At 46.9% G+C, this 27,357-nt stretch overlaps 3 protein-coding genes, 1 long non-coding RNA gene and 1 other non-coding gene across 5 annotated transcripts in view; 2 read left to right on the plus strand and 3 right to left on the minus strand.

Annotated features, from left to right (window-relative positions):
* The window catches only part of LOC119387440 (phosphatidylinositol 3-kinase catalytic subunit type 3-like), a 31,006-nt gene extending 27,691 nt beyond the window's left edge, over positions 1–3,315 (minus strand). Inside the window, 2 exon segments of the mRNA XM_037654835.2 lie at positions 798–986; positions 3,219–3,315. Coding sequence (XP_037510763.1) covers positions 798–986; positions 3,219–3,307 — 278 coding nt within the window. The 5' untranslated portion in view covers positions 3,308–3,315.
* Positions 3,316–3,472: 157 nt separating this feature from the next.
* Positions 3,473–8,962, plus strand: LOC119387441 (alpha-methylacyl-CoA racemase). The gene is made up of 6 exons (XM_037654836.2): positions 3,473–3,857; positions 3,942–4,080; positions 6,444–6,587; positions 7,154–7,314; positions 8,155–8,353; positions 8,549–8,962. The coding sequence occupies exons 1-6, from the start codon at positions 3,750–3,752 to the stop codon at positions 8,953–8,955; spliced, it is 1,158 nt and encodes a 385-aa protein (XP_037510764.1). The 5' UTR covers positions 3,473–3,749; the 3' UTR covers positions 8,956–8,962.
* Positions 8,963–12,778: 3,816 nt separating this feature from the next.
* LOC119387445 (uncharacterized) lies at positions 12,779–18,123 on the plus strand. The gene is made up of 3 exons (XR_005182501.2): positions 12,779–12,942; positions 15,831–15,955; positions 17,713–18,123. It is a non-coding gene; the product is annotated as an uncharacterized LOC119387445 (long non-coding RNA).
* The window catches only part of LOC119387443 (SHC-transforming protein 1), a 36,258-nt gene continuing 27,015 nt past the window's right edge, over positions 18,115–27,357 (minus strand). The window contains exons 4-12 of the mRNA XM_037654839.2: positions 26,212–26,282; positions 26,020–26,080; positions 24,284–24,457; positions 23,145–23,326; positions 22,601–22,727; positions 22,098–22,245; positions 21,351–21,416; positions 20,451–20,686; positions 18,115–19,579 (exon numbers count right to left, since the gene is read on the minus strand). Of these exons, the coding sequence (XP_037510767.1) occupies positions 19,451–19,579; positions 20,451–20,686; positions 21,351–21,416; positions 22,098–22,245; positions 22,601–22,727; positions 23,145–23,326; positions 24,284–24,457; positions 26,020–26,080; positions 26,212–26,282 (1,194 nt within the window). The 3' untranslated portion in view covers positions 18,115–19,450. The remainder of the gene's footprint in view (positions 19,580–20,450; positions 20,687–21,350; positions 21,417–22,097; positions 22,246–22,600; positions 22,728–23,144; positions 23,327–24,283; positions 24,458–26,019; positions 26,081–26,211; positions 26,283–27,357) is intronic.
* On the minus strand, positions 23,636–23,761 carry LOC119388467 (small nucleolar RNA SNORA69). The gene has a single exon (XR_005182748.1). It is a non-coding gene; the product is annotated as a small nucleolar RNA SNORA69 (small nucleolar RNA).

A 27,357-nucleotide genomic window follows, 5' to 3' on the forward strand; every position in this document is an offset into this window, starting at 1 on the left:
AGCCTTTAGATATGTGCACGATTTCTAAGTATTTTTACAGTGTGGAGCTTCAGGGTTGAATTCCGAGTTGTTACAAATCATCGCAACATTAGAAAAACGTCTTTCCTTCTTGTCATAACACATGAAATTTCACGCGGATTTCCTCCGGATCACTAAAAACAGTAAATACATGAATATTCAATAAAGCATTTCATTAGAAGCACAGCTGCACATTCTTCATAGAGGCTCTTCTGCCGCCATCTTGAATTTTGGCCCGTGACTAAGCAAGGCCCCCCCCCCTCCAAATCTTGTCCGATTATCTTTCACCATAGGAGGGGCACTTGCTGAAGATTTTATCGTAGTGTTGTCTACGTGTTTTCTATTGTGTACATGTGTTTTTAATTTGCACTGCTAAAATGAATGAGAGCGCTAGCAAGTAATTCCCAACAGCTTCCACATGGTGAACTTCCATAGAACTCATTGCATTCACCATTGACCGGACAATAAGACCGGACAGGACCAGTGGCGTAGCCAGGGGGGGCACATTGGGCCCGGCCCCCCCCCCCCCGAATTTTTTTTTCCTGTGGGATACAGGGCACAGAATGACACTCGACCCCAGTTATCTGCCCAGACCCAATGTCGGATCAAGGAAGTGTGTGTCCCCCCCCCCCCCCCCCCCCCCCCGAAAAAAATTTCTGCCTACGCCATTGAATAAGACAATAAGCAATACAAGGAACCCAAGAGCAACATTTGGCACAATTTTGGTTGCAGCAATGATCACTGCGATAACAATAACGTGCTTCTACTGAAGTGCTTACTTCCAGCGTGTTGTGAAGGGCTTGTACGAGGTCTGTACAGGTAGGGCCAGTGGTTTTCCACCAGAGAAGACCTGACAGGAGACAACAAGATCTGACCGGTTCTCGTCATAGAGGCTCGAGTGCCTCAGCATGGGGTCATTGAGGAGGGCTTGGTGGCTGGGCTTTTCTCTCGTGCCTTCGAGCGTACCTCTGAGGGAAAAAGAAAGAAGGCATAAGCAAGCACCACATGAATGACCCAAAACCTTGAAATGAGCTCCTCTAGAGAAATTCTAAAGCGTTGTTTCGCAACATAGACTTTACACAACGTTCCCGTCGTCATTCAACTGAAGCTCAGCACTTGATATACAAGTACGGCATTTAAATTTTTCCTCGCCCTAACCAAAAATTACTCGGCATGTAGCGCTGAAGCACTAAAAAACAACTGCTAAAACTACACATGTGCGTGAGGGCAGCCACAGCATCGAAGCAGCAGTTCGTTATTTGCTGAGGGGAGGGGGAGGCTTTTTCCAACCCCTCACAATTTATCAACAGTGGTAGTAAAACGGTAAAAACAACAGTCTGTCGTGTAGCCATTCTATTAAGTCATCCCTTGCATGTCTCTTCCCAACTTCTAAATCATGCCCACCAATGTAATGCAAGGCTCACACATCACTTGGCTGCTCTTCCTTTTCATCCTCAAATAAACAAATCTTTCTATGTCAAAATAATGCTACGCCCTATGAGCCACAGACACTGGGAGTAAAAAAGAGAGATCTCAGGGATGTGCGTCAACACAGATTGTTTGCACAACCAGGAATTTATACCCTCCTCCCTCCCCCCTGTTATTCCTGAAATACATATGTATATACATTACAGCTGCCCATTCCCCCCAATGCCAGTACAACCAACCAATTACTTTGCACAACAAGCGATTACACCAAGCTAAATTTTAAGAGAGTAAAAGCAGAATTTAACAAAGCTTTTCTTACACAGTAGATATGCTAAAACTGATCTATTAATATAAGTTACCAGCTCAACCATGAACATGAAAATCATGTACGTCACCAATGACATTTATTTACCTTCTCTCTCCAGCTGTATAGGCACAATAGTAAGGATGCTTCTGTATATGCGTATGCAAAAGGTAATTCCTGTCAAACTTGTTCTTTCTTCTTTGTTTCTTTAGAACATCATGAAATCACTTAGGCAACGCAGCCTTTATATGTACCACAAGTGCATTGTTTAACAGGCATAAGAGAGCCTGATCAACTACATTCTAGACAATAATGCCATTATTCACTGCTCTGAACTGCCATTCTGAAACAAAATGTTGCCACAAGCTACAAAGAAGTAATGCCAACTGCTATGTCAAACAAAACGAAAATCAAATTCAACATTGTTCCCTCAGGTTCACAAGTCGGACATTTTAAGAACTGAAACTTTTCAACAATAGGCGCTTCAGAAACAGTACCAAGCAATAAAATAAAAGGGAAGCGCATTGCCATTAATACTTATAAAGTTAACAAATCAGTATGGTTGTGCGCCTGTTTCTTAAACAAACACAACTCACTCACATCGAAGATTCGTGTGATTAACGTACGCGCAACAAGTCGAAAGCGCTAATGGTTTAGAAAACATCGACTATGACAGAGGGTAGCGGCACGTGTACTTTCTTGCCACGCTGACTATTCTTATCAAATTTCCTTCTTCCCAGCAAAAGATAAACGATACGAGGGAGGGAGCTATCAACAAACGCCCACTCCAAGACTAGCAAGTTGCTCAGGTGGTGCTTAAAACGACGGATGTTTTGGTACGCCTTTATCGTTAAGACGTGACGTCAAAAGCGACCTTTACGCCAAACTCTCCTGCGCGATCGGATATCACCGCACCATCGTTTCACGCGTTAGAGCAAATACACCGAAGCCGAAAAAGACATCGTTCAGCACAACTGCTCCAACTTGTCATTTCGTAAGCATCGGTTCGAAAAATATTCACGAATACGTGGGCGCGAGCTTTACAAAGAAACCGGCAGCACAGAGTCGCAACAAGTGGCTGACAGCCTACACGAACGTCATGGGTGTGCAGCTGCTACCGCAATACACAAAAGAGACAAACGAAACACGAAACGCAGGTGTTGTGAAAGGCTTGTCATTGGTCTCGGCAGAGGATTGTCCGGACATGGCGCTACCTTACAAGCCCAAAGTTTTGCGCCACGATCAAGAAGTACTGCCCAAACTGTTCACACTATGGTGCAGTAGACAAAGACAATATCAAACTTGAACGTCCTTAAACATTAAATGAAGGTACCCCAATGAACAGCTGATAGCAGTTGGCATCGCGAACACCCTTCGATAATTTCCCCCACCAGTACAAAAAACTACGCGACTCAGAACCCGTTCACGATCAAAGAGCAAGTAAAAGCAGTCATGCACTTGTACTTACACTTTAATTTTAAAATTTGTGTCCAAGTCACAGCTATAAATATGCCGAAAAGTCTGGAGCGACTCCGAATCGTCTGAGTACGCCGCCATGTTTTAGGATGCAGCCCCGCAGCAAGTGTCAGCACAATTAGGATGTTAAAAGCTAATGCAACAAAACATTTATACTTTACAAAAGATAAAATTTAATATTAAATTAAATTCTGCTTTTGCCATTTCGTAAGTATATTTGGCAGTATTATTTTTCTGCTGGGCAGGTAATTATGAGGTAAACAGGAACGAAAGTGAAGCCGAAGCAGCCGATATTCAGGACGAGGAAACGAAACGGCCACTGAGTTTTGATAACGAACGTGCAAACTCGGCGCAAATTGCGCTGTGAATGCGCTTTTCAATGAACTGCGTTTGCAAGTCTTAGCAGTCTTAGCTGTGTGGAAAGGTTTAGCACGACGCGATACTTATTCGAGTGGTTTCACGCAGCGAAATCTAGCTACGCCGTACTGCCTCAACGCATCGTCAAAATCAAGGAAAATCAGTGATGGCTCTCAAAGGAATCCGTGTCCTCGAGATGGCTGGGCTGGCACCGGCCCCTTTCTGCGGCATGGTGCTACGTGACTTTGGTGCTTCTGTGATTCGAATCGACAGGGTAAGCTTCACTGCATGGTGCATTGCGTGCGCTCATCGATCAGCACACACTTGTTACATGAGCTGTTTTCCGTCTTACTTTCAGCCGAAACCGAAGTTCGATGCAGATCGCCTGTGCAGGGGCAAGCAGTCTATCGTGATCAACCTCAGGGAGAAGAAAGGGGTTGCTTTGCTGCAAAAGATGGCCAAAAAATCTGACGTTCTACTTGAGGGCTACCGTCCAGGTATATATAGTAATCGCCAAAGGTGCTTGCTTGCGCCGTTAGTACTTGCTGACAGATATTAGTCGGTGCATCTTCGGAATCAATAGAATCAAACGATGTAGTTCACTATGGCAATGGTAGAGCGTAAGGCCAAACCAGAGCTGCCGGAAATGAAAATATTATTTGTTTTGTGTGATATAACATTCTGTGCATTTTTGGTTTGTATTGCTGAATTTAGTAGCTACGGGGGACACACGAAACTTCCTTGTTGACAGCTTCAACATCAACCTTGCCGCGTCAAATGAGGATATCAGATACCTTGTTATCTGATTTCTTCCTTCCGCTTCCTGAACGGTGGCTGTTAGCCACATGCGGGTAATTTAGCTTAGCAGAAACCATGTACTGAGGTATTCATGGCGAATTGAATTGTGCGGCGCAAAATACGAGATGAAGGGCGAAGGAGCACGGACACACGGACAGTTTAATAATAGTACGAAATCGCTACATAGGAATAGTGACACGAACAAAATACTCACCCTAGAAATGTACCATATATTAACAAAAATGAAGCGAATTGCATCAGCCAGCTCTCGATCTCCTTAAGCGATAAAGAAATTGAATTCCTTAATATCACGCACAGGCGGTAATTGTGGTACCTCTCGTGTTGCTCTCTTTTGCTCATAACCAATTTCCCTTGCGCATGCGGGTACACGTTCACATCGTATGCAATAAACCATCAGTAAGTCAGCGCTGTCCGTGTGTGCTTCTTCGTCTTTCGTCTCGTATTTTGCGCTGTACAATTCAATTCGTTACAAATCAAGACCGACTAGTCCAGTTGCCCGTTCGTTCTGTTAACTAGTAACATATGCAGGAACTGCGGCTGATCGAATCTTAGGACGCTTGGCATGGCAACAGAGTATACGCGCCGCCATGTGCGCGCCAAATTTAATGTCGATACAAAATGTCGATACAAAATTAATGCTTGATTTAGTTAACGACAAGCGAGTAACGTCGATACTCCCATCGTGAGGAAAACGCGTCGTAGGTCGGTGAACACCATCAGTAAATCCACAGCAGTAATTAATTCTGAGCAGTGCCACATTACCGAAGGTACATACGTGCGGCACAAACTGTCACAGCTGTCGCGAAGCGTTCGCGTGAGACAGAATTTATGGATTGACACCGCACAGGCTTCACAAGGCTTCACAATTCGCGCTGACATACACGTGATCAACAGATAAGCCATCAGGCACGCAGGGCTTTTCAATTAGGTTGCAAGCACTAGATGATCCAGATAAGGATGAGGCGTGAAAACGTGCTTTCGTTGCAAACACTTTATCTTGGGAAAAGTGTTATAATTGTGTCTTGCTCAGAGTGTTTGCGATAGATGAGTTCGCTTGCAGTTATCCCTGAATGAACCTGACAGGAGAGTGTTTTCCGCATGCCTTTCCGCATGTCCCTCTCGTTTGCATTAGAGTTACTGTATGTGCTACCTGAAGGTAGCATAAACAGTAACTTTAGTTTGCGTACATATGCAGTACCACACCACGGCCGCTACATATTTTTTTTTTTATGTAGCGGCCGTGGTAGTACTGTCAGCTGCAAATGCTGCGTTAGGTGGCGGTCTGAACAGGGGCGAGCCAGGGGTGGGGGGGGGGGGTGGGTTGGGAGATTCAAGCCCCCCCCCCCCTCCCCCGCCGAAATTTTTCAATTTTGCATGTGTATATGTACACGTACACATACAAACGCATGCACAAACATACATAAAGTATAGTTGAATCCACCCTCCCCCGAAAAAAATTTCTGGCTACGCCCGTGACGGAGTGTAATTGGAATCTCTTTGTTTCTGTGCAAAGGGAAAGAAAGAAAAGAAAAACTTGCTCGTAGGTTCATTAGCGTGTGACAGTCATTGGCGTAGTCACTCGGGAAGTGGTGGTGGTGGGGGGGGGGGGGGGGGGGGTGTTCAAGCATTCCACTCCCCATCCCCGAAAATAATTTCCGGTTACGCCTTTAGTGACAATCCGTCTTTTTCACAGTGCCACGGCGCATGCGCACTTGCCCTAGCGGTAAAGTCGCGAAACGCTGTGGTAGGGTCTCCGCGTGCCTTTCGATATCGGAGGCTTTTGTTCTGGCGATTCCGGTCGTCTCGGACACGGCCGCTACATGAAAAGCGGCCGTGTCCCGGACCACCCCGCGAAGCTCCGCTCCCTTACCGTAACGGCGGGGGGCAGCACAAGGAAAATGAAAAAGGTGGCTTAATAAAGAAGGACACGACCGGGTTGCGATCTGTGAGCAGGGCATGAATTGCGTATTGAGCGCCTCTAGGCCATGACACCGCGCTGCACCTGCCCACCCAAGCGACCATGCACTTTTTTTTTTTTCAGGCGTGATGGAGCGCATGGGTCTCGGGCCCGATGTGCTCCTGCAGTCTAACCCGCGGCTGGTGTACGCGCGCCTCACGGGGTTCGGCCAGACGGGGCCCTTCTCTGCCATGGCCGGCCACGACATCAACTACGTCGCACTGTCCGGTCAGTGCCCCGTCACGTGTGTTTGTCCTCGTACGCTATATCGTAGACAAACACACGAGGATTCAATCCTGATCAGAAGACTTCTACAATAAAAGCACTAGCGATAACTGTTACCAAAAAATACATAGCTAGCTATATATATGCCTCATTACTGGCCTTTACACTATTATAGGTGTAAAATTGTACAGTAATATAAATGGCAACATGATTAACATTTTCACGGCTGGGAAGATAGGAAACTTCCTTTTAGTGGCTTAGTAAACAAGGGCTCATAATTGAGCTAATAGCCTGCACATTGCGTGACTCATATCTGTGCGCGTGGTCACGTGTAGAATGGCAGGTCAACAATGTTCGATATTTTTTTAACGTTTCTTTGTCATCGGGCTAATCGGGTATCTTGCGGTGCTTGCGATATAACCTGCATTTTGAAAGCATGATGAAAATCGTTTTACATTCGCGTATTTTGCTTGTTTGCAGCACGTAACGAAGTGCTATAGCGCTGATAAAATGCGATCTGCGCTTATAGCCAGTCAAGGTTGAGCTTGTGTATACCTTGCGCGCTGCAGGCGTGCTGTCCATGCTGGGCGCGTACGGCCAGAAGCCTCAGCCGCCGGTGAACTTAATGGCGGACTTCGCCGGCGGCGGCCTGCTGTGCGCTCTGGGCATCTGCATGGCGCTTCTCGAACGGGAGCACTCCGGCAAGGGACAGGTCATCGACGCGAGCATGGCCAGTGATGCATCTGTACACTCTTAATTACTGGCTAAGGCGCATGTTGGTGGTGTGCGTGGTTGCGACCCGATTCGCCTCTCAAAAGCACCGTGCCGAAAGGACCTTCTCTCCCTTTATTCAAGAGAAGGGATGCGGAAAGGGGGCAATCTCGTTCGCTTGTATACCCTCTAGGAAAGAGTATGTGTATAATGATCTCCAAAGAGAGTTCACGTGTCATATACGTGCCAAGTCAGGACTCACAAAATAGATTAAAAGGACGGTTTTCCCCCTTAAAGTAATTAAAAGTATACGTATGTGTGTTGGAGAGGGGGTTATGTACTACTGATCACCAGGCTAAGGCCGTGACCAGACCCTTTGAAATTTTGATGGAAGGACCCCTGCCTTTGAGACCTCTGCTCGCCCTGGTTAGGTGGTCTACAAACACTTAGGTGTTTATATTATTTCTCACCTCAGTATCGCGTTTTCTTTATTTCTGCGCACTTATCTTGTCATTAGACAAGAGAAGTTCGCAAACGCGGGCTCTGCAGACGTGGGCATACATTGGAAATGGCTGGCTGCCTGTGTCCGCAGCTGCTGCGGGCGCCATACTAAAGCTGTATATTCTCATAATTTGAATACCTATATACTATTACGCAGTTTACAGCGGCTGTTTTAAGCCACTTTTACAGCCAACTAATTGTCTCATAACGCCTTTGAAGTCATTATCTCTGTACCGACTCTCCTTGGCGGCCACTGCAGTCCCTGCGCCATAATACACCACATATATCATCATTAAAACGGTACTGCTCGAAGGTATGATGTGGGAGGATGCTGACGCACTGTCGTGCGCACACGCAGACTGAGGGCTGCGCGTACGTGAGCACCTTCCTGTGGAGGACGCGCAGCTCCAAGATGGCGCTGCCCATCTGGATCGACGACCGTGGAGGAAACATCCTGGACGGCGGCGCGCACTTCTACAACGTGTACGAGACCCAGGACGGCAAGCACATGGCAGTCGGGGCGCTAGAGCCGCACTTCTACGAGGCACTGGTGAAAGGCGAGCGGATATTATTACAACAATTCTTCTTCAGTCTGCTGCCTTCTTTTTTTCTACTTAGCCGAAGCTGAATACGGTATAGCTATATGCGCATAATCATATTTTGTCACCCTGTTGCGCGCAATCAAAGTTTAATTGAAGCTTCTACTGTTACAAGCATTCGCTAAAGACAGGCCTGTACATTCTGTCACGCAGGATTGGGTCTGGATCCGGAGGACGTGCCGCAGTTCACAGAATGGGACAAGTATAAGGAGGTCTTCGCCGAGGCGTTTAAGAAGAAGACGCAGGCCGAGTGGTGCGCCGTGTTCGACCTCACGGACGGCTGCGCGGTGCCCGTGCTGGACCACGAGAGCGCCGGCGAGCACCCGCACAACGCGCACCGAGGCGCATTTATCGAATGCAAGGATGGGCCGCCGGTTCCCCGTCCGGCGCCCCTACTGTTGAGGACGCCCGCCGAGCCGGACATGGAGGAGCCGCTGTTCGGCGAGCACACCAGGCAGATCCTCAAGGAAGTGCTCGGAATGAGCGACGCCGATGTGCAGAAGCTGATAGACGATAACGTGGTCGCGGCGCCCTCCTACAAGCTCAAGTCCAAGTTGTAGTTTATGCGATGACCGTTATATAAACGTCGCATACGGGCATTCCGAACAGAAGTATATCGGTAACACTCCTTGGGGATACGGCGTGGCTGAAGCGCGCGCGGGAAGTTGTATCATACAGGGTTGATTACACACTCGTATGCGCAGGTCGTGTACAGTGTTCTGTATCGGCAACTGTCGGGCTTTCACACGACGTACGACAGGAAGGGTGCGGATGAAAGAAAGCTGAAGACTAAAACGAGTAACTTAAGTAGTACGCGTTGTTCGTCGATTTGGTGTTGCATTTTCGCCTGCGCTCTCACCTCACTTCAGCCATAGATTAAGGGTGATAATCACTGACCCTTCATATTGAAATCTCCGTCCTCTGTGCCAATATTTAAGGGACGCGTAGTGGCGATTTTATTTCGGGAGGGTTCCGACCCCCCTGTATGCATGTGTGTGTGTGTGTTTGTACACACATAAACCTGCAAAACCTTAGGGAGAGTGAACACCCTCCAAACACCTCTCGTGCAACGCCTATGGTTTGTAGACACTTTTGGTCTGTATGCCACCAATTAATACCACCCGTATATAAGGACACGGCTGTTATGATCGGCCTGCCTGGCTTGGCGCCGCTTTGGCGCATGAGACGTTGCGGCTAAGACTACCCTGGTTTCTTCCGGGTCAGCGGTTGCAGAGATGCCCCAAGAGCGGCGACAACACGAAGGTCGTTCGTCTATTATTCTCAGGTTGTCTGCGCCCCTCGTAAAACCCTTTGGGCACGCCTGACCGACTGACAGATTGGGAAGAGTTGTTGGCCGTCGAGGCGGCTTGCTTTGTCGTCAAGGTGCCCCGGACAAAGGACCCAGCGTCCGGGAACCGTCTTCGGATGCTTTTCCCACGTTCTCCGTGGCGCCTTGTTGCCGCTGTTTCCACCACGTGGCCTGCCTGGCGCCGCATACCCATCATTGCAACAGACTACGAAACTGACTTCCACGTAAGACTCAACGTCTTCGTGCTGTGCCGTGTGTGCGCGGTGGGCAGTGTTTTTCCCTCGCCATGGGACGGACTGGACGTGCCTCTTTCTCCTTTCGTGGATTAGGAAGGAGGCGGCGTTTCACCTTCCCCTTTTGGGGGCGGAGGTGAAGATGGAAATTTTCATTGGACTGTCCTGGCCTCCATTGTTTTTTCCTACAGGGAACCCTGGGAAGACCAGGACATAAAATGCGAGCGCCGATGCGCTCCCGACGAGCTCCCGACAAGTTCTCTCAAGCTCTCACAAGCTACGAGAAGCTCCCCTCGAGAGCTTCCATGATGCTAACCCCATCATGTAGCAACACGCTACCTGTAAATATGTAATAAACGTTACTGTTAACAGCTCCGGGCTCCTCTCCTCGACATCTCCCCGGGACTCTGGCTGGCTCCGGTCCTCTGGGCAGACCCTCGATCACATCACCCCCCAGGTTACGCCGAGCCCCTTTTTCCCCGCCCCCCTCCCCCTTCACCAAAATAAGCTTCTGGCTACTCCTCTCGTTAACAATTAAGTTCTGTAGCAGATGAAAACTAAAGTGCCTTAAATAATCACAGGGTTACAGTCTCGCATATTTCTGTGGCAGGGGTCGAATATGCTTATATCCTACTTAAAAACATGTTCCTATAGTGCATGTGCGGATAAGCTGCAGGAAGTAGCCAAAAGCAAACAAAAGCCTTCACTTATATAGCGTAATCCTATGCAAGTTTCAAGACTATACGTATGTCGTCTTTGAGTACGGGACCAAGCGTAAAATTGTTCCTCTACTTATCGCTATGCATTTCACGTGATGGTGACGTGTCGCGCTTCGTTCGGAGTCGCGGAGGGCGACATGCAAGCACACCGCACAAGTTTTGTTAGCTACACGCCTCGGCCGCTCACACGAGGTCGTGGGAGTCGCTGTAGTAAATAAAATAGAAAAGGAATAAAAGAGAATGTTTCTTTCTTTTTGATGTTCGCTTGACAATAGTGTGTTTTTTTGTGTGTGTGTGCGTTATCGAAATGTGCAATGTCGCCATTGGAATAAATACGCGTATACCTGCATTCCGGTCGTGTCTTTATTCCTTATTATACATTTCAGCAACAGCCGTTATAAGGGATCGCGTTATAAGGGACAGCCGTTATAAGGGATCGCGGAAAGGGATCGCGTTTCGTTCATTTTTTTTTTAAATTTTATGTTGGCATTTATTCGCGGCGCTTTTTGATTTTTCACTGCGTTTTGTCAATAGACTTGTGGATCTCTGCCGTATGTTTTAAATACTCAGCATCAACGGAACCGACTATATAATATGACCTTGTTTCGCGGCCGATGTTTATGCATTGTGAAAGACGCGAAGACAAAGTGTTTCGCAAAGGCGTTTCCAAAATGTTTTTGAAGTTGCATGCGTGGCCCTTCTCTTGCACTCTGAAGCGTTAATAAAACGGCGTGCAGATTTTATAGACAACACGCGTATATCTTTCGGCCTGCATTCGCGGGTCGTAAATCAGCTCCTCAAATCTATGGTGATATAAAGTACTGTACAACAAAAGCCAACTTGAGGCATCGTGGTCTCACGATGCGCTAGCCGCGAAATTAAAGGGAAGAAGAAGAGGTTCGACATTAACCCGCGAGGAAGGTGAAGATGAGCGGTGTTCGCGCGCCAGCACTTGGACTAAGCCCGAATAAGCAGGATCGCCAGGCTTGCAGAAGACTATGCGTAAGTGGTATTTATACTGTGCGCGTGAATCTTGGCCCCTTTTAGAACTTAGGTGATATAGATTGCCCTGAATTACAGTTCACGTGTGTGCCACGACCACGTCGACTGCAGACAACTCCAGACAGCAGTGGCGTAAATCCAGAAAAATCGCAACAGGGGACACACCTCTTGCAATGGCGGCCATTTTGTTTTTTATATAATATGCGTTAACTATTAAAAATTAAATTATAAAATAAAGAAACGAACATTAGCAGCCAATAGTGTAAGCGTACGATGCATGGCGAAGTTGGGTTCTAAGCGTAACTCGTAGGTAGGCGCTAGCATATTTCCAGCTGTGTCACTCGGTTTAAACCATGAATAACAATGCTAGCACATTTCTGTGATAACGCGTAAAGCTACAGTTTCTTAACTTCAGCTCCATTCCCCCGTCGTGTATACCTGTTAGAAATAGCCCCTACGATTCACCCCTGGAATATTTCTTCTAAAGCATTTTGATGTTCGGTGATTTAATAGTCGAGCAATTGCATTTACACCTCGTCGTGAATGGCTTCCAACAAAACGTCGACATAAACAACGGTATATGATCGGGGATTCGTCATTTACTTTGCATTTCAAAGCATCGACAGCCATTGGCGACAGCTTCTACCTGTCATTTTATTTCTGCTGTTTCTCGTTGCAGATTCTGTGCAGCCGCCGCCACACGTGCTTGCTCGGTATGTGCGCGTACCCGCTCGCTCCCATATGCATGGAATGTTCCGCGATGCTGCCGAGACCGCGGTTATCTGGTCCTGGCGTACAAAATGAATGAAAAAATAACGCTATACGATATGGGTCGGTGCGGCTGTACTTGAAACGAGTTCCTTATGCAGGCTCTATGCATACCCGGTATGCTGCTAAAGAAGTTACATATGTAATTCTCGAATTCGCACGCAGACCCCGCAACTGCACTTATGAGAAACCTTCTATAGCCCACACCCTCGACTCCACAGGAATCTGCGATCCTCGAAATCCAGCAGCGTGGCGGCGCACGCCGTGAAGCGAAGAGCTGTCTCTGATTCGTGGAGGAGCTCGTGACGTCACCGGTGGTATACAGGAGGCGCTCGATTCGAACGCGTTCCGTCACAGCTTGTCACTGCTGTACACGCGCTCGAATTAGTAAAGCTGGAACACGGCTATAAAAGTTGAGGCGGCGCGGAACCATGAGGCATTATGCAAGCAGTAGCAGAACACCATTCCAATGTCCACTCCAGAAATCCTGGTTCCCACCGTTCCGTCCAGCTTCAAGTAAGTCGCACACGCGTAGTCGTTCGTGCTTATAGCTGCGACTGCTGTGTACACCGACGCAACAACTCTGCATCTCGGGACTCCGATAGAGCTTTTCGAACGCGTGGGCTTACAAATGCATTTATATGGGTAATATACATATGCAAGAAGTGAATGTGGCTGAAGATGTCAGCGCATAACAGGTCACAGGCGTGAAAACGCACGTATACGCTTACAGAAACATGTTTCTACAGCAAAATTACCGTGATCGTGCTGCTGCCGCTTGTCACGGGGGTTGTGACATGACGATAAAGTTCAATTTTGCGACCATCTCTAAGCCGCATTACTGCACTGCCGGCATATAATTGCCACCGGTCGCCGTCACGCACACGGAACCCACGTTAAAGTGAAAAGCTATCTTCGACTCATTATGCCGTTTTCGTGGTCAGACGCTGCAAAGTTTGCGTAATGACCGGTGTAGACTGGTTCCTTAACCGTTATCTTTGGAACTACAGCATGAAACAGGAAATACTACTTTCAATAACATCTTTCCTTTAGAGCAGTAGCTCAACCGGCGGAAGCGAACCAATGCGGAAGTTTAGGAACAGCTGAATTTCACTTACCCGCTTCCGCAAACTCGTAGGGAATGGCGTAATCACGAAGGTAAATGTGCGTTCGCATTTTCTGAGGTCAGTAGACGTGCCAGTCAGGTCATAGGCGTGCGCAGGGTTCCCCATCAGGGGGCCGAAGGTTCATCGCAGCGCCCCCCCTAGTCAATGTGCGAGGCAGATTTTGCGCCCCCCCCCCCCCCAGTCTTAGGTGACTAGGGGGGATCAATTTATGGGGCAGATTTTGCGGCCCCCCTCTTAGGTGACTAGGGGGGGCAAACGACCCTCCCCCCCCCCCCCCCCCCCCCACCTGTGCGCACGCCCATGAGTCAGGTCATTTCTACCGTGCTCTGGAGCGCTTGCTAAGCTTGTCACTATCAAATTCCTCCATAAAGCACAATTTCGTATCTCGCCAATTCGGGTCGCTTCGCATGCGGTTACGCCCGCTCAATTGGGGTGGCTCGAGATGCACACGTGAGGCCGAGAATAGCACCCAAGGTTTATCATGTTGACACAACCCAACACCACCTTTACATAATGGTATGCGCGCTACATCAGTACTTTTCTGCTCAGCTATAAAAGCGAAATTTTCGGAGAGACTACGCATAGACAAACATCAAACCAGTTTACAGCCTGATCAAGGCTTCGTACTTTTCAAAACTGTTTTTGTGACTTTCGTGATAAGCGATTGGTAAAAAAAAAAAAAATCACCGACGAATACGATACTGCCTAGTGCGAATTCGGAGCGCATCTATATTTATATGTACTATCGCGCTCGGTATGAGCTACACCGCGGGAGCGTGTGGCGAAGCACAATGCAAGGTTGTACAGTTGCGCCGATCGTGACATGTTTTCGTGTTAATCAGGCGAGGCTTTGGCTGTTCCTGCGAGTGCGCATCGCCTCCGCTTGCTTTCACGCTTGCCCTCGTTTTGCCATGTGGTGATATCAGCTTCGAAAATAACTTCGGGTGAAAGCAAGCAAGCGGAGGTGCTGCGCACTCGCACGAACAGCCAAACTCTCTCCCGATAACTGAAAATATGCCACGATCAGTGCCACACTGTACAAACTTGCAGTGCATGCGCTCGGCCACGCGCTGGCGTGATGTAGCTCGTATATACTGAGAGCGATAGTTCGTACACGGTTTACATTAAGAGAACGCCGTGAGTAGTGTGACTGGAGCGGTCAATTTCGTGCAGCCCATGCATTTCACATCAACCGCCGTAGCGCGACTGCCTCGCTAACCGGGAGACCGCGGAAGGCAGCGCGTGGACGCGTGCCACAACAGCCGCTGCAGACAGGCCTCCGTTCATGCAGCGCTTTATTCCCGTACATGTCGCATACATTAGTGATGACGTCATCGGCGACCGCACGACGGCGCGCACTACTGTGGCGCCGCGCGGAACGCAGGAACGGGCGCCTAAGATCTGCGCTCTAAAAGGAAGGCATCTAGTGAATTTTGTGATTAGAACTTAGCGTTAATCGAAGTACGTTGAAGTGACGCCACGCGTTTCGCGGTATTTTTGCGTAGTTTGTGCATTTGCGGCAGATGCAATAAATGCCCTCGAAATAATCAAACTAATGTAAGTTACACATTTGGCTCTTTTAGAATACAATGTAGCCAGCCTATACCATTATATGTATTTATCAAGGCCCGAGAACGTCTACACCTTTAAAATTCATGACGTCACAGGAGGCTCGTGCGGGAGCTCCAAAGCGGCCCTTTGTGTCTTAACTGCGTTCTGTCGTGGTACGCGCGGAATTGTGGTATGTCAGTTTAGGCAGACAAATTATTCTTTCCGAACTATATTGTCATTAATTTCGCCATCATGGGCTAATTATTAGAAGCGGAAATGAAGGTAAAAGTTTCATGTTTGGATTTCGCGCCGAAACTTCAGCTTGTGAACGTCAGCGTAACGTCACGAATTTCAATATGTTTTAGCGTATTTTGGCCACATTGGTTCAATGAAATTTACTGAAACCGGCTGTGTCAAGACCTTGCGTCTCTTAAAACACAATGTGAAGCATTTTTAGCGACAAACAATTACGTAGGTCCTAGCAGACGCCGTCAAAATATATGACGTCATGGCGAGCTGGTGCGCGAACTTCAATGTGGCGTCGCCACCTTTTCTTGTTTCTTTGCGCGTTTTCTCGCTTCTCGTGGTAAAAGTGACGCTTTCGGTATTGTGAAATTGTAGTTTACTAATACGAGAAAAATCGTGTTTCACTTTAGTGTCCCTTTTAAGTTTCTTCGCGGATACTTTTGAGCACAAAAATGTGAATACGACCCTTTGTTTCGACAGTGAGAAGGACGAACCACCCGAGCCGGTGATCCCAGACGGCGCCGTGTACCTCATCGGGGGCTTTGTCCTATGCCTGGTCGTCGGAAGTCTCTTCTTCATGGCTTACGTCATGATCTCGGAGAGCGGTCAGTGACACTCGACCTTATCATCAAAGCGCACGCGCCGCGATTGTGACGTCAAATGTGCGTGGTGTCACCAACGTGCAACTTCCTGTAGCGCGCCACGTGCAAAGTTCAGATGAGCGAACCACTGAACCTTGCAAGGAGTTGCGTGAGCTCATTTCCTGCCGACAGCGCGCTCCAAGTGGGCCGGCGGTCGTCACCGAGGGCTGTATCCTGTCGCGATAAAACTGTTAAGACCCTTCGCTTGATCGGACGTGCGCGGTTATGCGATTGCATTGCGCCTTCCTCGTCGATGCTGAGAAAGTAGCGTATGCTTTGTTAATCCCAACGACAAAATCCGCCTTTTACATTTTCCTGTGCTGCCCCCTGCCGCTTTTGTAGGGGTTGGGACAACCGGTATGGCCAGAGCAAAAGCCTCCGAGATCATGAGGCGTTTCGCGACTCTTCCGCTAGGGGAAGGGCGCATGCGCCGTGGCACTGCGAAAACGCGGATTGTCCCTTGCAAAATGGTTGCTGCGCATGCGCGAGCAAGCTTGTTTTCCACACACACAGCCTCCTACCACAGACTAGCAGGCAAACAATTTCTTCCACACACGTCCCTGCCTTTCCTTTCTTTGGTTTTTCCCTTTCTCTCTGCACACCACGGAGCTTAATATGAAGCGTGCGTGACACTCCCGCAGCAATTTTTGAAAAGCGACTGTGGTGCTCGCGCACCTGCACTGGAATATATGGAAAAGTGAACGCGTTTAGAGCTTGGAAAGCACTCTGGGAACGAAACGTTTCGTGTGGAAAATATTCTTGCAGGAAAGCCAACTTACAGACGTTGTGAAGTATGCGCTCACTATTTTGCAAAGTGTCAATTTCACGAAAAACTTTGCACTTTCAGATAGTTAGCCTCCCAAAGCTTGCAAGTACATACCGTCTCAGCTTTTCCTTTTCATACCCTACAGCACCAACAAATATACGTTGCTTTTGACAGAATGCAGACTCCATCACGTCGGAACAATATAAAGTGTTCGTTTGTACACTGTAGCATGTGCAAAAACAGCTGTCGACAATTTGTGTTCAAGGGTACTTTCAAATGTGCCCGCAAATACATGGGAAGGAAAAAAGAATTGCATCCTAATGCATTCACTTAATTGGAATGTTCTGGAATAATTACCAACCATTTATTGCCCCAGGGGGAACCTGAAGTTTGTGCATGCCTTTAAAAAAAGATCACTGCTGTTCAGTGAAAAAGGTGATGTTCAGCCTTGTACAGAGCTCATTTGTATCTTCTTTTTCTACAGCATATGATAACATGCTCATAAGTTTTGCTTGACCACACGGACAATTTGGGAGCTCGGAAATGGTATGCCATAAAATCACGGCAAAAACTCGTTCATATTTAAATAGCATGGCAGTCTGGGCAAGCGATCACTGAAAGTCGAATTCACAGTCAGTTTACTGGTACTTTAGATTTGTACACAGTCATACTTGCTGGATCACTGCAGTTGCCTTTCATGTGTAAACTTGAATTTACTTTATTCCTTCAACTCGTGGCTGCTGTTCCATCAAAGATTTTTATGTTTATGTATATAATTTCACTATTTTTGTAATAGTTCATACACAAGAACTGGTTTTGCTCGCCTGCCACATGCTTGTAAACATTAACTAAATGAGGCTAACTGTGGCCCACTGAAAGGCGTTGTGTGAGCGCAACAATTGTGATCTTGCTGCATTTGACTAAGCCCTCACAGGAGCTTTTCTTCTCTTTACAGCGGCAGTTGGGGGCACGCGGAAGTGACGAGTACATGCCTCTCATCTTCAACACACCCTTGAAGAAAGCAAGACCAAGTGAGCAAGTCAACTTTCCGAGCAGTGCATCATGGTTGAATCTTTCGCCACCACTCCATCAAACATCAACTTCGTGATTTTTTACAACTACATATTGCCATGCCCTGTGTTGTATCACTTGATCCTTGGCTGCAAACAGCATTTCCTGCTGCCCCAATAAACTTGCACGCCACCTAGTGCATATTGTGACCAGACCAGGCATCTCGAGGCATTCATCCACAAAGATGCTAGAGCAAGAACTCGTCATTTTCACTTGTTCTCTGCTGACAAGGACATTGTTTATTTGGGCATTCAGGTACTTTGTACAAAAATAAAGATACGAGATATATAAAGGGCGCGAGAGACAGCTTTGGCTCTACTGTTTATTCAAAAAAATGTGTTTGAAAGCGCAGCGTAGCTGTTTGCTTGCAGAACACCATAAATTACTTTCTTTACAGGTATGTACACATCATAAACTATATCTGAAACTCACAACGTACACAAGCGAGGGAAATTAGCGTATATAAATTAGAAGCTTGCTCAGGAGATGCAGGGTAGCGAGAGAAAAAAAAAGTAAATGTTGGAGAAGCTCTGCAAGGATGTAGTAAAAGAAGCAAGGTAAAAAGAAAAGTTCAAAGAATCCTAAAAAAAGGAGTGACATCTTGTTCCACATTGATGGTCCTAAGCCAGACGCGGGTGACTAGAGCTGGACAATGCACCACTCACAAAACTGCCATTTCTTTTTTCCTAGTGTGCAAGGGCATTCTCGTTTCATCGCATCCTTGCGCGTGTGCGCCACAAACAAATAAAAAACTGCTCGTGCGCACGATGATGCCCAGCCAGAAATCTTCGCGGCCTTGAGCGGGCAAACTGCAAGCGCCGTTTTGTTCGATTCAACTCTCCGGGGCATACTTTGCGTAAAAAATTGAAACAACTAAATATAATGGCTATCTCAACAATGCCTCAGCTGTGCCAGCGCGGTGTATCCACTCGGTGTTACGCGGGCAATACTTTTATAAATGTCGTCGCACTGGGCCGCTCGACATCTCGCCGACGGTCTAACAAAACACTTGTGTGTGCCTCTCTATAAATTCCTCTCCACAAAACTGTGGCAAATGGTGGTGGCAGTCACTGCCACTGTACAATACTGGGCTGACAGTTTTCGGGAGAGGAATTGTAGCAGCCTAGGCACTCTTGAGGAGATGCGTTGCCCCTTTTTTTTGAAGTGAGGGCAGCGCAGTTAAAGAAGGCTGGCTTTGCCATTTAAAACGGGGTAGCAAGGTGCCCAGCTTCATGCTGCGACTCTTGTGTGAATGAAAGTGCTGCTAATCGCAGTCGACTATTCCTCGAGTGCTGTTCCTACACTGATTGTCGTACGACAAGTCCCAGTGACGGCAGTGGGCGGAGGACCACAGTTGCTACCCGTGACTCGTTGAAAGTAAGGTCGTTTGTTGCAGATCCATCGATGGCCGATGGTCGCGATCTGTCGTGAGAACGTTGCGCACTGCCAAAGTCTCATTTCCGAGGAAGTTGCACAACATAAAATAATAATAAAAGTCCCACGAAAGGCAGCGACACGAGTCCTCTGAGGAGTCCACAAAGGCACTGATTGTTGATTTGCTTCTGCGGCGCTTCTTGTTAGCCTTGCGTCCCGTTTTTCTTTTGGTATCGAAGTGAGGTCGATCAGCGAGGCCTTGGCACAGGAGTCTTCAGGACAAGCGCGCTCTCCGCTGAGATGATGGGAAGAGCGTTGTCCCGGTGAAAGTTTACGAGGTGGCTGACGCTGTCGAAGGTGCGGTCCTTTGTACGAACCTGATGTAGAAAAGAAAGATGAGGTTTTGTTAAAGGAGCACAGCATATTAACAGAGACAACGGGAAGATTCGGCATACTGCCATTAGCCCAGTCTTTCCTCCCCCAACTTCCAAGAAACCAAACCAGCTTCCCATGTTCAAATTCATGGAGCTCAGTTGTGGTTTCAGATTTGCTTAAAACGAGTGGAAGAGGAGAAGTTAAAAAAAAATAAAATAAAAGATGAACACGACACGAAATACGCAAGCACCAGAGAAACCAGACTAACATTCCACTAACGTACCAATATGGCTGTTCCCAATGTGCACCTCAATGTTGCTAGAATGCTTGTTGAGCATACTGGTAAAACTGGCACACACAAGTGGCCTCATAGTGTCACTGGGAACCAGACGCAAGGGGTAGTTGTAGCTTAACCAGTTCGGCAATATAGAACTTGAGAAGACGAATAAACACAAACATGCCCTCCATTAGCCAACGTTTTGCAATACTGCTCACTTCCTATAAGCATTCAAGGATGGCAAAGCCAATCTTACTGGTGCATTATGACTTTACTGTAATGCTCAAATGTGCCGTATGCACACAGAAGCACACGTTTACAATCGCGAAACTGGGGGAAAAAGAATTTCAGCCAGTTCCACTTCAAGTGTACGTGATTGGCTAGCGAGATTCACGTGTTGTCGCAAATCCGCTGCCTTGATTTGAAGTACACAAGCTTACACATTTGAAGCATCATCATTTGGCATCGTCATCACTTTATTTATTTCTTTTAGTCATTCCCCCTCAGTACACATGATTACTACTACTACTACTACTACTATGATGACAAAGGCACAGGGTAGACTAAGACGGCTTTGCTTGAAAAAACTAACGTACCACGCCTGCTGGGTCCACGAGGAGCAAGTGCCGGCGTGCACCATTCTGCATGCCCGTCAGCACGAATTGCCCCGGTGAGTTGTGCGACTCGCGCACCAGAAAGTCCCCATCGTGGGTGAGGCGTGCTTCGCCCTCCTTGCGGCTAATGGCACCGTGGAACCACACCTCCCGCTCCAGAGTGGCACGGTGCCACGCCTCCTCTTGGGCCACACCACTCGGCGGTGGTGCTACGGGAGCTGCGAGCACAATGCGCAATGGAGTTAGAGAAGGACGTTGACACAGCACATTTTGTCTGCAAACAATGGCCAATGCAAAACACGAAAGACTGAGCAGCAAGTGGCATGAGGTGATTCCATTATTCATGAAGCTTAATTTCCCACTGCAACATTTAGACCATGAGGATGCTGTAGCGAAGGCTTTGAGTCAACTTTGGCGACCTGTTTTTCTTTTTTTTCCTCAACAAAATATTAATGAGCACAGCACTGTTGCACTTCAGAATGGCAGTTAGCTGGGGCTGGTGTTATGAAATCATACTAATGTAAGCAGCATGAAAACGAGACAAGAGATTAAGGAAACACGCCGCACAGGCACCATGTCCCGTTAATCTCTGTCTCATTTATGCACCATTAGTACGTCTTTGTACCACCAGCCCTGGCTAACCATCATAATGAAGTCCTACAAACTAGCCGTTTCAGCCCCTGAAATTACCAGAAAATAGTTGTAATGCTGCTCATTTGTCAACACAAGAACGCCAGAACTTGTAATAATGTAATGTTTCGATAAGAAAGATCTTAATTTTCCTTGGTGTACTATAAGAAGGCACAGATGTGGACTTGAGATAAACTAAGACTAAGGAATTGCAGGAACACCCGATAGAAATGGCAGCAGAAGAAAACTCACGCATATCAAATGGGTCCAAGACTCCATTTTTGCCAAGTCCAGTGTCCTGGCCCATGTTGACGTATTCTGTTCTGAGAGATTATAGAAGAATGTTCAGCAAAAGGGTCATGGAAAGTACACCTCTTTAGCAAGAAAAATATAAAATTTGCAATGCACCCTTAAAGAGAAATAAAGCCAAGACAAATGATGCGAGTTTGGCGACAAAAATCTGAGCGTGATTGAAACACAGAACTTTATAAAAATTTAGTCAAACCATTAAAAATTACATCATCACTGAAGACACAGTGTAGCGGACCAAATGTTTTTCTGTTACACTTTATTATACCTATAGGAGTTCATCCACTACCACGGTTATGCGTTTTGATTGGGTCGTGTTGCACAACGGGACTTCACAGAGGAGTTATAAGTTCAGAGAACACAACTAGGATGTTCGGCTTTATCAATAGATGAAATACTGCAGCCTTGGTTCAAATATCAAAAGGGGATGCGACAGATCCCAGAGGATGCTCGGCACGTTGTAAATGCAAGCGGCAAGTCACGATGTGCTGCCAATTTCATACTAATTGCCATGTCGAAAGAGAAGTTAGCCCACAGGATCCGAATCCAGTAATCTACCAGATAATGCAGTGAGCCTGGAAGCTCGGTATGGACTTTCAATGGGGCCTCTTTAGCTATTGACAGTGAATGACTTGACGTTTCGCACATGGAGTGTTATGAAAGTGTTGAGAAACCCTTCACTCAACTCACCATGGCGTTGCACAATTGGCACTGGTGGGAGTTCCTCTCCGCTCAGGTCGATGAGGTTTGTGTCGCGGGAGACCTTGCGCGCGTTTGGCTGAGGTGGAATGCTCGCTGGTGCACTTGTTAACGCTTCTCTTGAGGGATCCTTGCTGCTCTGCAATGCAATTCGAGTCGCATTAACTATGTTGCAAAGCAACTGACTGGCATTGTTTGCAGGTGAAATGACAAATAGAGTTGAAAGCTGCTAGACATGCAGCTGGCCCTAACAGAATTTTAACACAATGTACAGCATCTCAATAAATAATAATGAACTTAAGAGTTCTACGTTCCACAAAGAACTTCCAATTACTAGGCATGCGTCAGTTCGCAACTATGGATTACATTAAACCACCTAGGATACTTTAGCGTGTATCAATATTAAATATACATTTGATCGCATGTCCATTGAAATGAGGCCATTATGACTAGGATCGAACATATGACTGTTACCTCGCGAGAAGTCAACTTACATCAGCCGTGGGATCTGTACGGTAGTCAGGCAGAGGGGGCACAGGTGGTGGGGCTTCAGGTGGTATCTTGCCAGGAAGATCATTGTAGTAATCAGGATCATCTTTTGACGGCGCCACGGTCTCTGGCCTGCAAGTACATATAGACATCTGCTTCAGAATAACTGAAACCGGGACACTTAAAGCTGTCAACACATAAACTGTGTAGTGAAAGACGGCACCTTGTACAGAGCCTCTTAAACTGCCTAAAGTACAACCGAAATGAACTTCTTTACAGATTTGTGCAAAAGTTTTTTAACCATTTAAGTGGTAAATTAGGACATCTCACATGCCTCTCGCACATGTGTTCCTCTTTCTTGCATCAACACCAGTTCCTGGATGGATACTTCCATCCAAATACTTCTGCTTCCAAATACTAATACTTCCAGGTACTTCTGCTCATGACTAACTCCGCAGCCCATGCATTATTACTCGTTTCGTTGACGCTTGTCTAGTCTCGATATTAGGGACATTCTCAAATGATTGTGGCAACACAGTGGACACTCACCTTTTTGGTGGCAGCCCCGGCGGTGGTGCAGTGCGCATGAACTCTCGGAAGCGAAGTTCAAAGGCATGCCCAATGGTTGAGATGACGTCCTGAGCCAACACACCACCCGAACACTCCAAGACAAAGCAGGCCCGTGCGTTCTGCCCATCCTTGGCCACGTATGCGACAAAGTCCAGAGTTTCCTGCATGACGCCACAAAGAAGCACTTTACTTTAACATCGTTCTTCATCATGCATCTCTTTCATTTCCTTCTCTGAAAGCATGAATGCACGTAAACAACGTTTTCCACATCTCACTGAGCGGCCATTTGAAATAAAAACAAAGATAATTTCTCCCCTATGTTAACGTTAAGCTACTCTTGATTGAGAAATGGGTGGTACGATAGGTTAACTAATGCTGACATGTACTTGGCAATAGTTCCTACTGCTCGTGAACCATTTGATGATCAATCGAGCTGGTTCTTTTTTATATATACAAACATAGCTTGCCATACAGGTATATTTCAGGCTGATCTCATATTGTTCCCAAGGACACAATATGAGACCAGCCTGAAATATATTTTCTTTTACTAACCAATGACAGACTTAGTAAATCAAAGTCCAATGCCCCCTTAGTGCTAGAAAAATAAAAATGCTAGCTACATATGTCGAGAGCTCATATTATAATTAAAGTGGGTGCTATGGAAATGAAGGAAGTCCTATTAAATGCAAAAAGGAAAGCCTCATGACATTGAGGTGAGCTTTGGCACTTCTGCAGCATTGTTAGGAAACATTGTTTTCTTTTTCCTGCTACGCAAGTGAAGGAAGCTTGCACATTATTGCTAGGCTACCAACAACTGTAATGAGTTTGTAGAAGAATGAAAAGACAAATAAAAGACAAGAAATGCTTATGTTGCATTATTAATTTCATGTTATGGCTCCCAGAAGAAGGGGTAAAGCCATAATCTAGTGCTTAGGTTGAGACTGTATCTGTTTTGCACATAACGCCAAGACAGCCTCAAAAGAACTGTTAACTAATGGTCAGCAGCTGGCAGCGGTATTTAGGCTTTTTCACGAACAAATATTAACTAATCTTAAGCAAGCATCACTCGGGTACCATAACACTACAGTAAAACAGTAAAATGAACATGCGACGCTCACCGAGTCTCCAGCAGAAGCAAATGAGATGTTGGGCATGCTGTGGTCGGCGATCACTTGACCACTCTCTTTAACGGCCAGTGTCAGATTCGAGCTGGTGACACAGAGCGTTACGTTCGAGCCAGCATAGTCCAAGTTTGGCCTATCAGCCAGCATCCGTTGCAGTCGCCGGTCCACCTGTAAAATGTGATAAGTTATAAGGAAATGGACATTACATTTACAGTACAGAAAGAATCCTTAACAAAGAACATTGGAGACAAGCATCACCACCTCTTTGAAAAAAAAAAAAAAATGCAATGCTAGGCAAAGTGAGACTAATCTGAAACATAATAGCAAGCAATTCTCCAAGCATTAAATATCCCGGAAACATTAACGGTCACAAAAACGTGCACTTTCTTCCTTTGTATCAATAGCGACATTAGCACATTCATCAAATAATCCCTTTCCATGATGCATGTCCAAATGGTGCGTGTAAAATTTTCCACCAGGCATACACGGTGAAGCAATGGAAGTGACTGAGGCCGTTTAATAACACGAACGTGCCGTATTTTGACGCTTTGATGCAGCTGTAACTTTCCTGCACTGGACCAAGCAATCTGTCAAACAGCGATGTAGCTGTACTCTGACACTCCAATTAAACTAAATCTAGCAACACCAGAGAGAAAAGATCTAGGGACAATGGGCTAAAATAAGAAAGAAGTGCACCAGAGAGGATTGCTTCAAACAGGTACGCATTTGCCCAGTATTCGAAAGGGGTCCATAATTTATGGATGCTGCCAGAAACACAGCTGTGTGGTTGTGTGCGCATAATTTGAGAAGAGGTAAAAAAAAAGTGAGGATAGTTTTTCCTGGTCCAAACAGCAGTGCGCTTTTTCACATTCCCGCGTGCGACCTTCTTTGTGCATTGTTCACTTTTACCGGGCCTGCTCAACATGAGCCGTGAGTCAGCAGCCCTCATCCCTCTTTTCAACGCCCACGCATGCACGCGGAAAGTTGCTGGGACAGGAAGTGAAGGAAAGAAAGATAAAAAACAAAAGTGTGTGCGTGTGATACGTGCTGTGCCAGCTGCGGGTGTTTCGGCGGCTATAAATCACTGCGAAGCACCTAAACGTATTTTTACAACACATGCTGGGCAAAAGAGGAAGACAACCACGTACGTATGTACGTGAGCTACACAGCAGGCAGCTGCAGCTTGCAGCACAAAAGCAGCGGCCACGACCATAACTCAACTGATAAAACTGACACGGCAATGTGGAAATGCCACGCTTGGAAACTGTAGTTTCACCATTTGCGTGAGTGCTGTTAGTACAACATTCTACATGTTTAGAAGCAAAAGCACAAGTGCAGTATGAAGCTTTACTGTAACGAAAGTTAATAAGCACAGTTACACATAAGATAAAAACGATAAGCAAATCAGAAAACTACCAAACAATTGTAAGATTACTGGCACTGTAATCCATTTGCTGTTGTGTATGCTAATACAAACTATCATAGATAATGAATCGCTTCTCGTTATCCTCAGACTACAATTATCAGCATAGAAAACAACTCGCAGAATGCTGAATTAAATGCTTGGGGACCTTCGTTTACAGCATCGTTAATTTCAATAAATTTCGGTCATGGTGTCTGAAGCAATGAAAAAAAAAAAAAGAGCTATGTTCAAGGATACGGTATCCTGATGTTTATTCTTCCTTTATGCTAAATGACACATATGCTTATAATATCCGCAGATGCCTCACCTTTCGTTTTTTATCCACAGGTCTCAGTCCCGCTGCTTCACAGACCCTGGTGATGCACTCTCTGAAATACACAGACAGGCACGATTGTTTTTAGCCATAATTATGCTGACACTGTAGTGCAGCGCAGTTAATGTGTAGTGAGAAGTGACTGATGTATTGTGTACAAGCACTGGCAATAAGAAAATAACTTACTTTGCGATCAGAGACCTCGTGTCGAAATCCAGCGACTTCATCGACATCTTCACATCAAGGCAGCCAATGTACTGCAAGCACAACGGGAGAGTAAAGATAAGTACAGAGCTTACCGCACATAACAGCAAAGTCAAATTACCAGCTCTGGCTCACAAAAGCGATTTGAATGAGCTCTCGATGCAACTGGTGCAAAGCGGCAGTATCACTGACAATGAAACAATGATGTGCCATGGCATAAAATTTCTCATCAAGTGGGAATTTGTAAACAGTTAAACCGCATAAGACAATACCAGACTCAGAAGTGAAGTGACCCCCCTTCCCCTCCCCCTTCCCTTCAAAGAAGGTATGAATGACCTTTGACAGGTTTCAACAGAGAAGCAGAAGGGCTTTGTCAGAGCAATGCTGCCACAACACTGGATGGACACTACACCCCCCTCCATCCCCCAGCTTTTGCAGAGAAGGGGCACATTTGCAGTGGACCAATTCAACTTTGTTTCTTTTCACCCAGTCCCATATTGAGAAACCTCACCACTCCCAAATTTCGAAATGGCCCAGCAGTGCTTGCCCAATGGAAAAGAGAGAGGGCGAGGCAATGGTGAATGTGGTGCCACTGTTAAACGCCTTTCCCCTGTTCCAGGTAGTCAACGCAGGCCCTGTGTTCAGGCACACAGTTGTTAGCCTTCCCCCTTTCCCCCACTCTTCCATCAAAAGCACGAAGCCGCCGCGCCCCGCGCAGCGCTCGATTGGCCTGGCTGCCCCGTAAAAACTCACAGGTGGCTTCCTTTTACAGCCCTGAACACGCGGGGGTTTTCTTTTCGCTCTAGCAGAGAGATGCGCGGGATGCATGGAAGGAAGGGCGAGCGCGAAGGCACACAGGGAGCGTCCACACGGAGGCAGGCGGCAATAGAAGCACCCACCCTGACTGCGCCGGCAAGGAAGGGAGGCGAGGGGATAGAAGCAGCCCGCGGGAGGACATGATGCCAGCTGTTCTTTCGATTCGACGCAAACACAGAGAAAAGGACCTTCCGGCGGGAGACGACCCCCCCTCCTCCGCTGCTGCAAACTTACACGTTCCCGCTGTCGAAATGCGCGCTGCCGCAAAACCGGAAGTAGAAACACAGCGATCCGCACGCACGAACTCGGTCG

The sequence above is a fragment of the Rhipicephalus sanguineus genome, chromosome 3 (assembly GCF_013339695.2).
Source record: "Rhipicephalus sanguineus isolate Rsan-2018 chromosome 3, BIME_Rsan_1.4, whole genome shotgun sequence".
Classification (NCBI taxonomy): Eukaryota; Metazoa; Arthropoda; class Arachnida; order Ixodida; family Ixodidae; genus Rhipicephalus; species Rhipicephalus sanguineus.

Coding starts and splice junctions, on each gene's coding strand:
- LOC119387441 (XM_037654836.2), top strand. CDS start 3,750: ATGGCTCTCAAAGGAATCCGTGTCCTCGAGATGGCTGGGCTGGCACCG. Junction 4,081..6,443: donor ACTTGAGGGCTACCGTCCAG/GTATATATAGTA, acceptor TTTTTTTTTCAG/GCGTGATGGAGCGCATGGGT. Junction 8,354..8,548: donor CTACGAGGCACTGGTGAAAG/GCGAGCGGATAT, acceptor TCTGTCACGCAG/GATTGGGTCTGGATCCGGAG.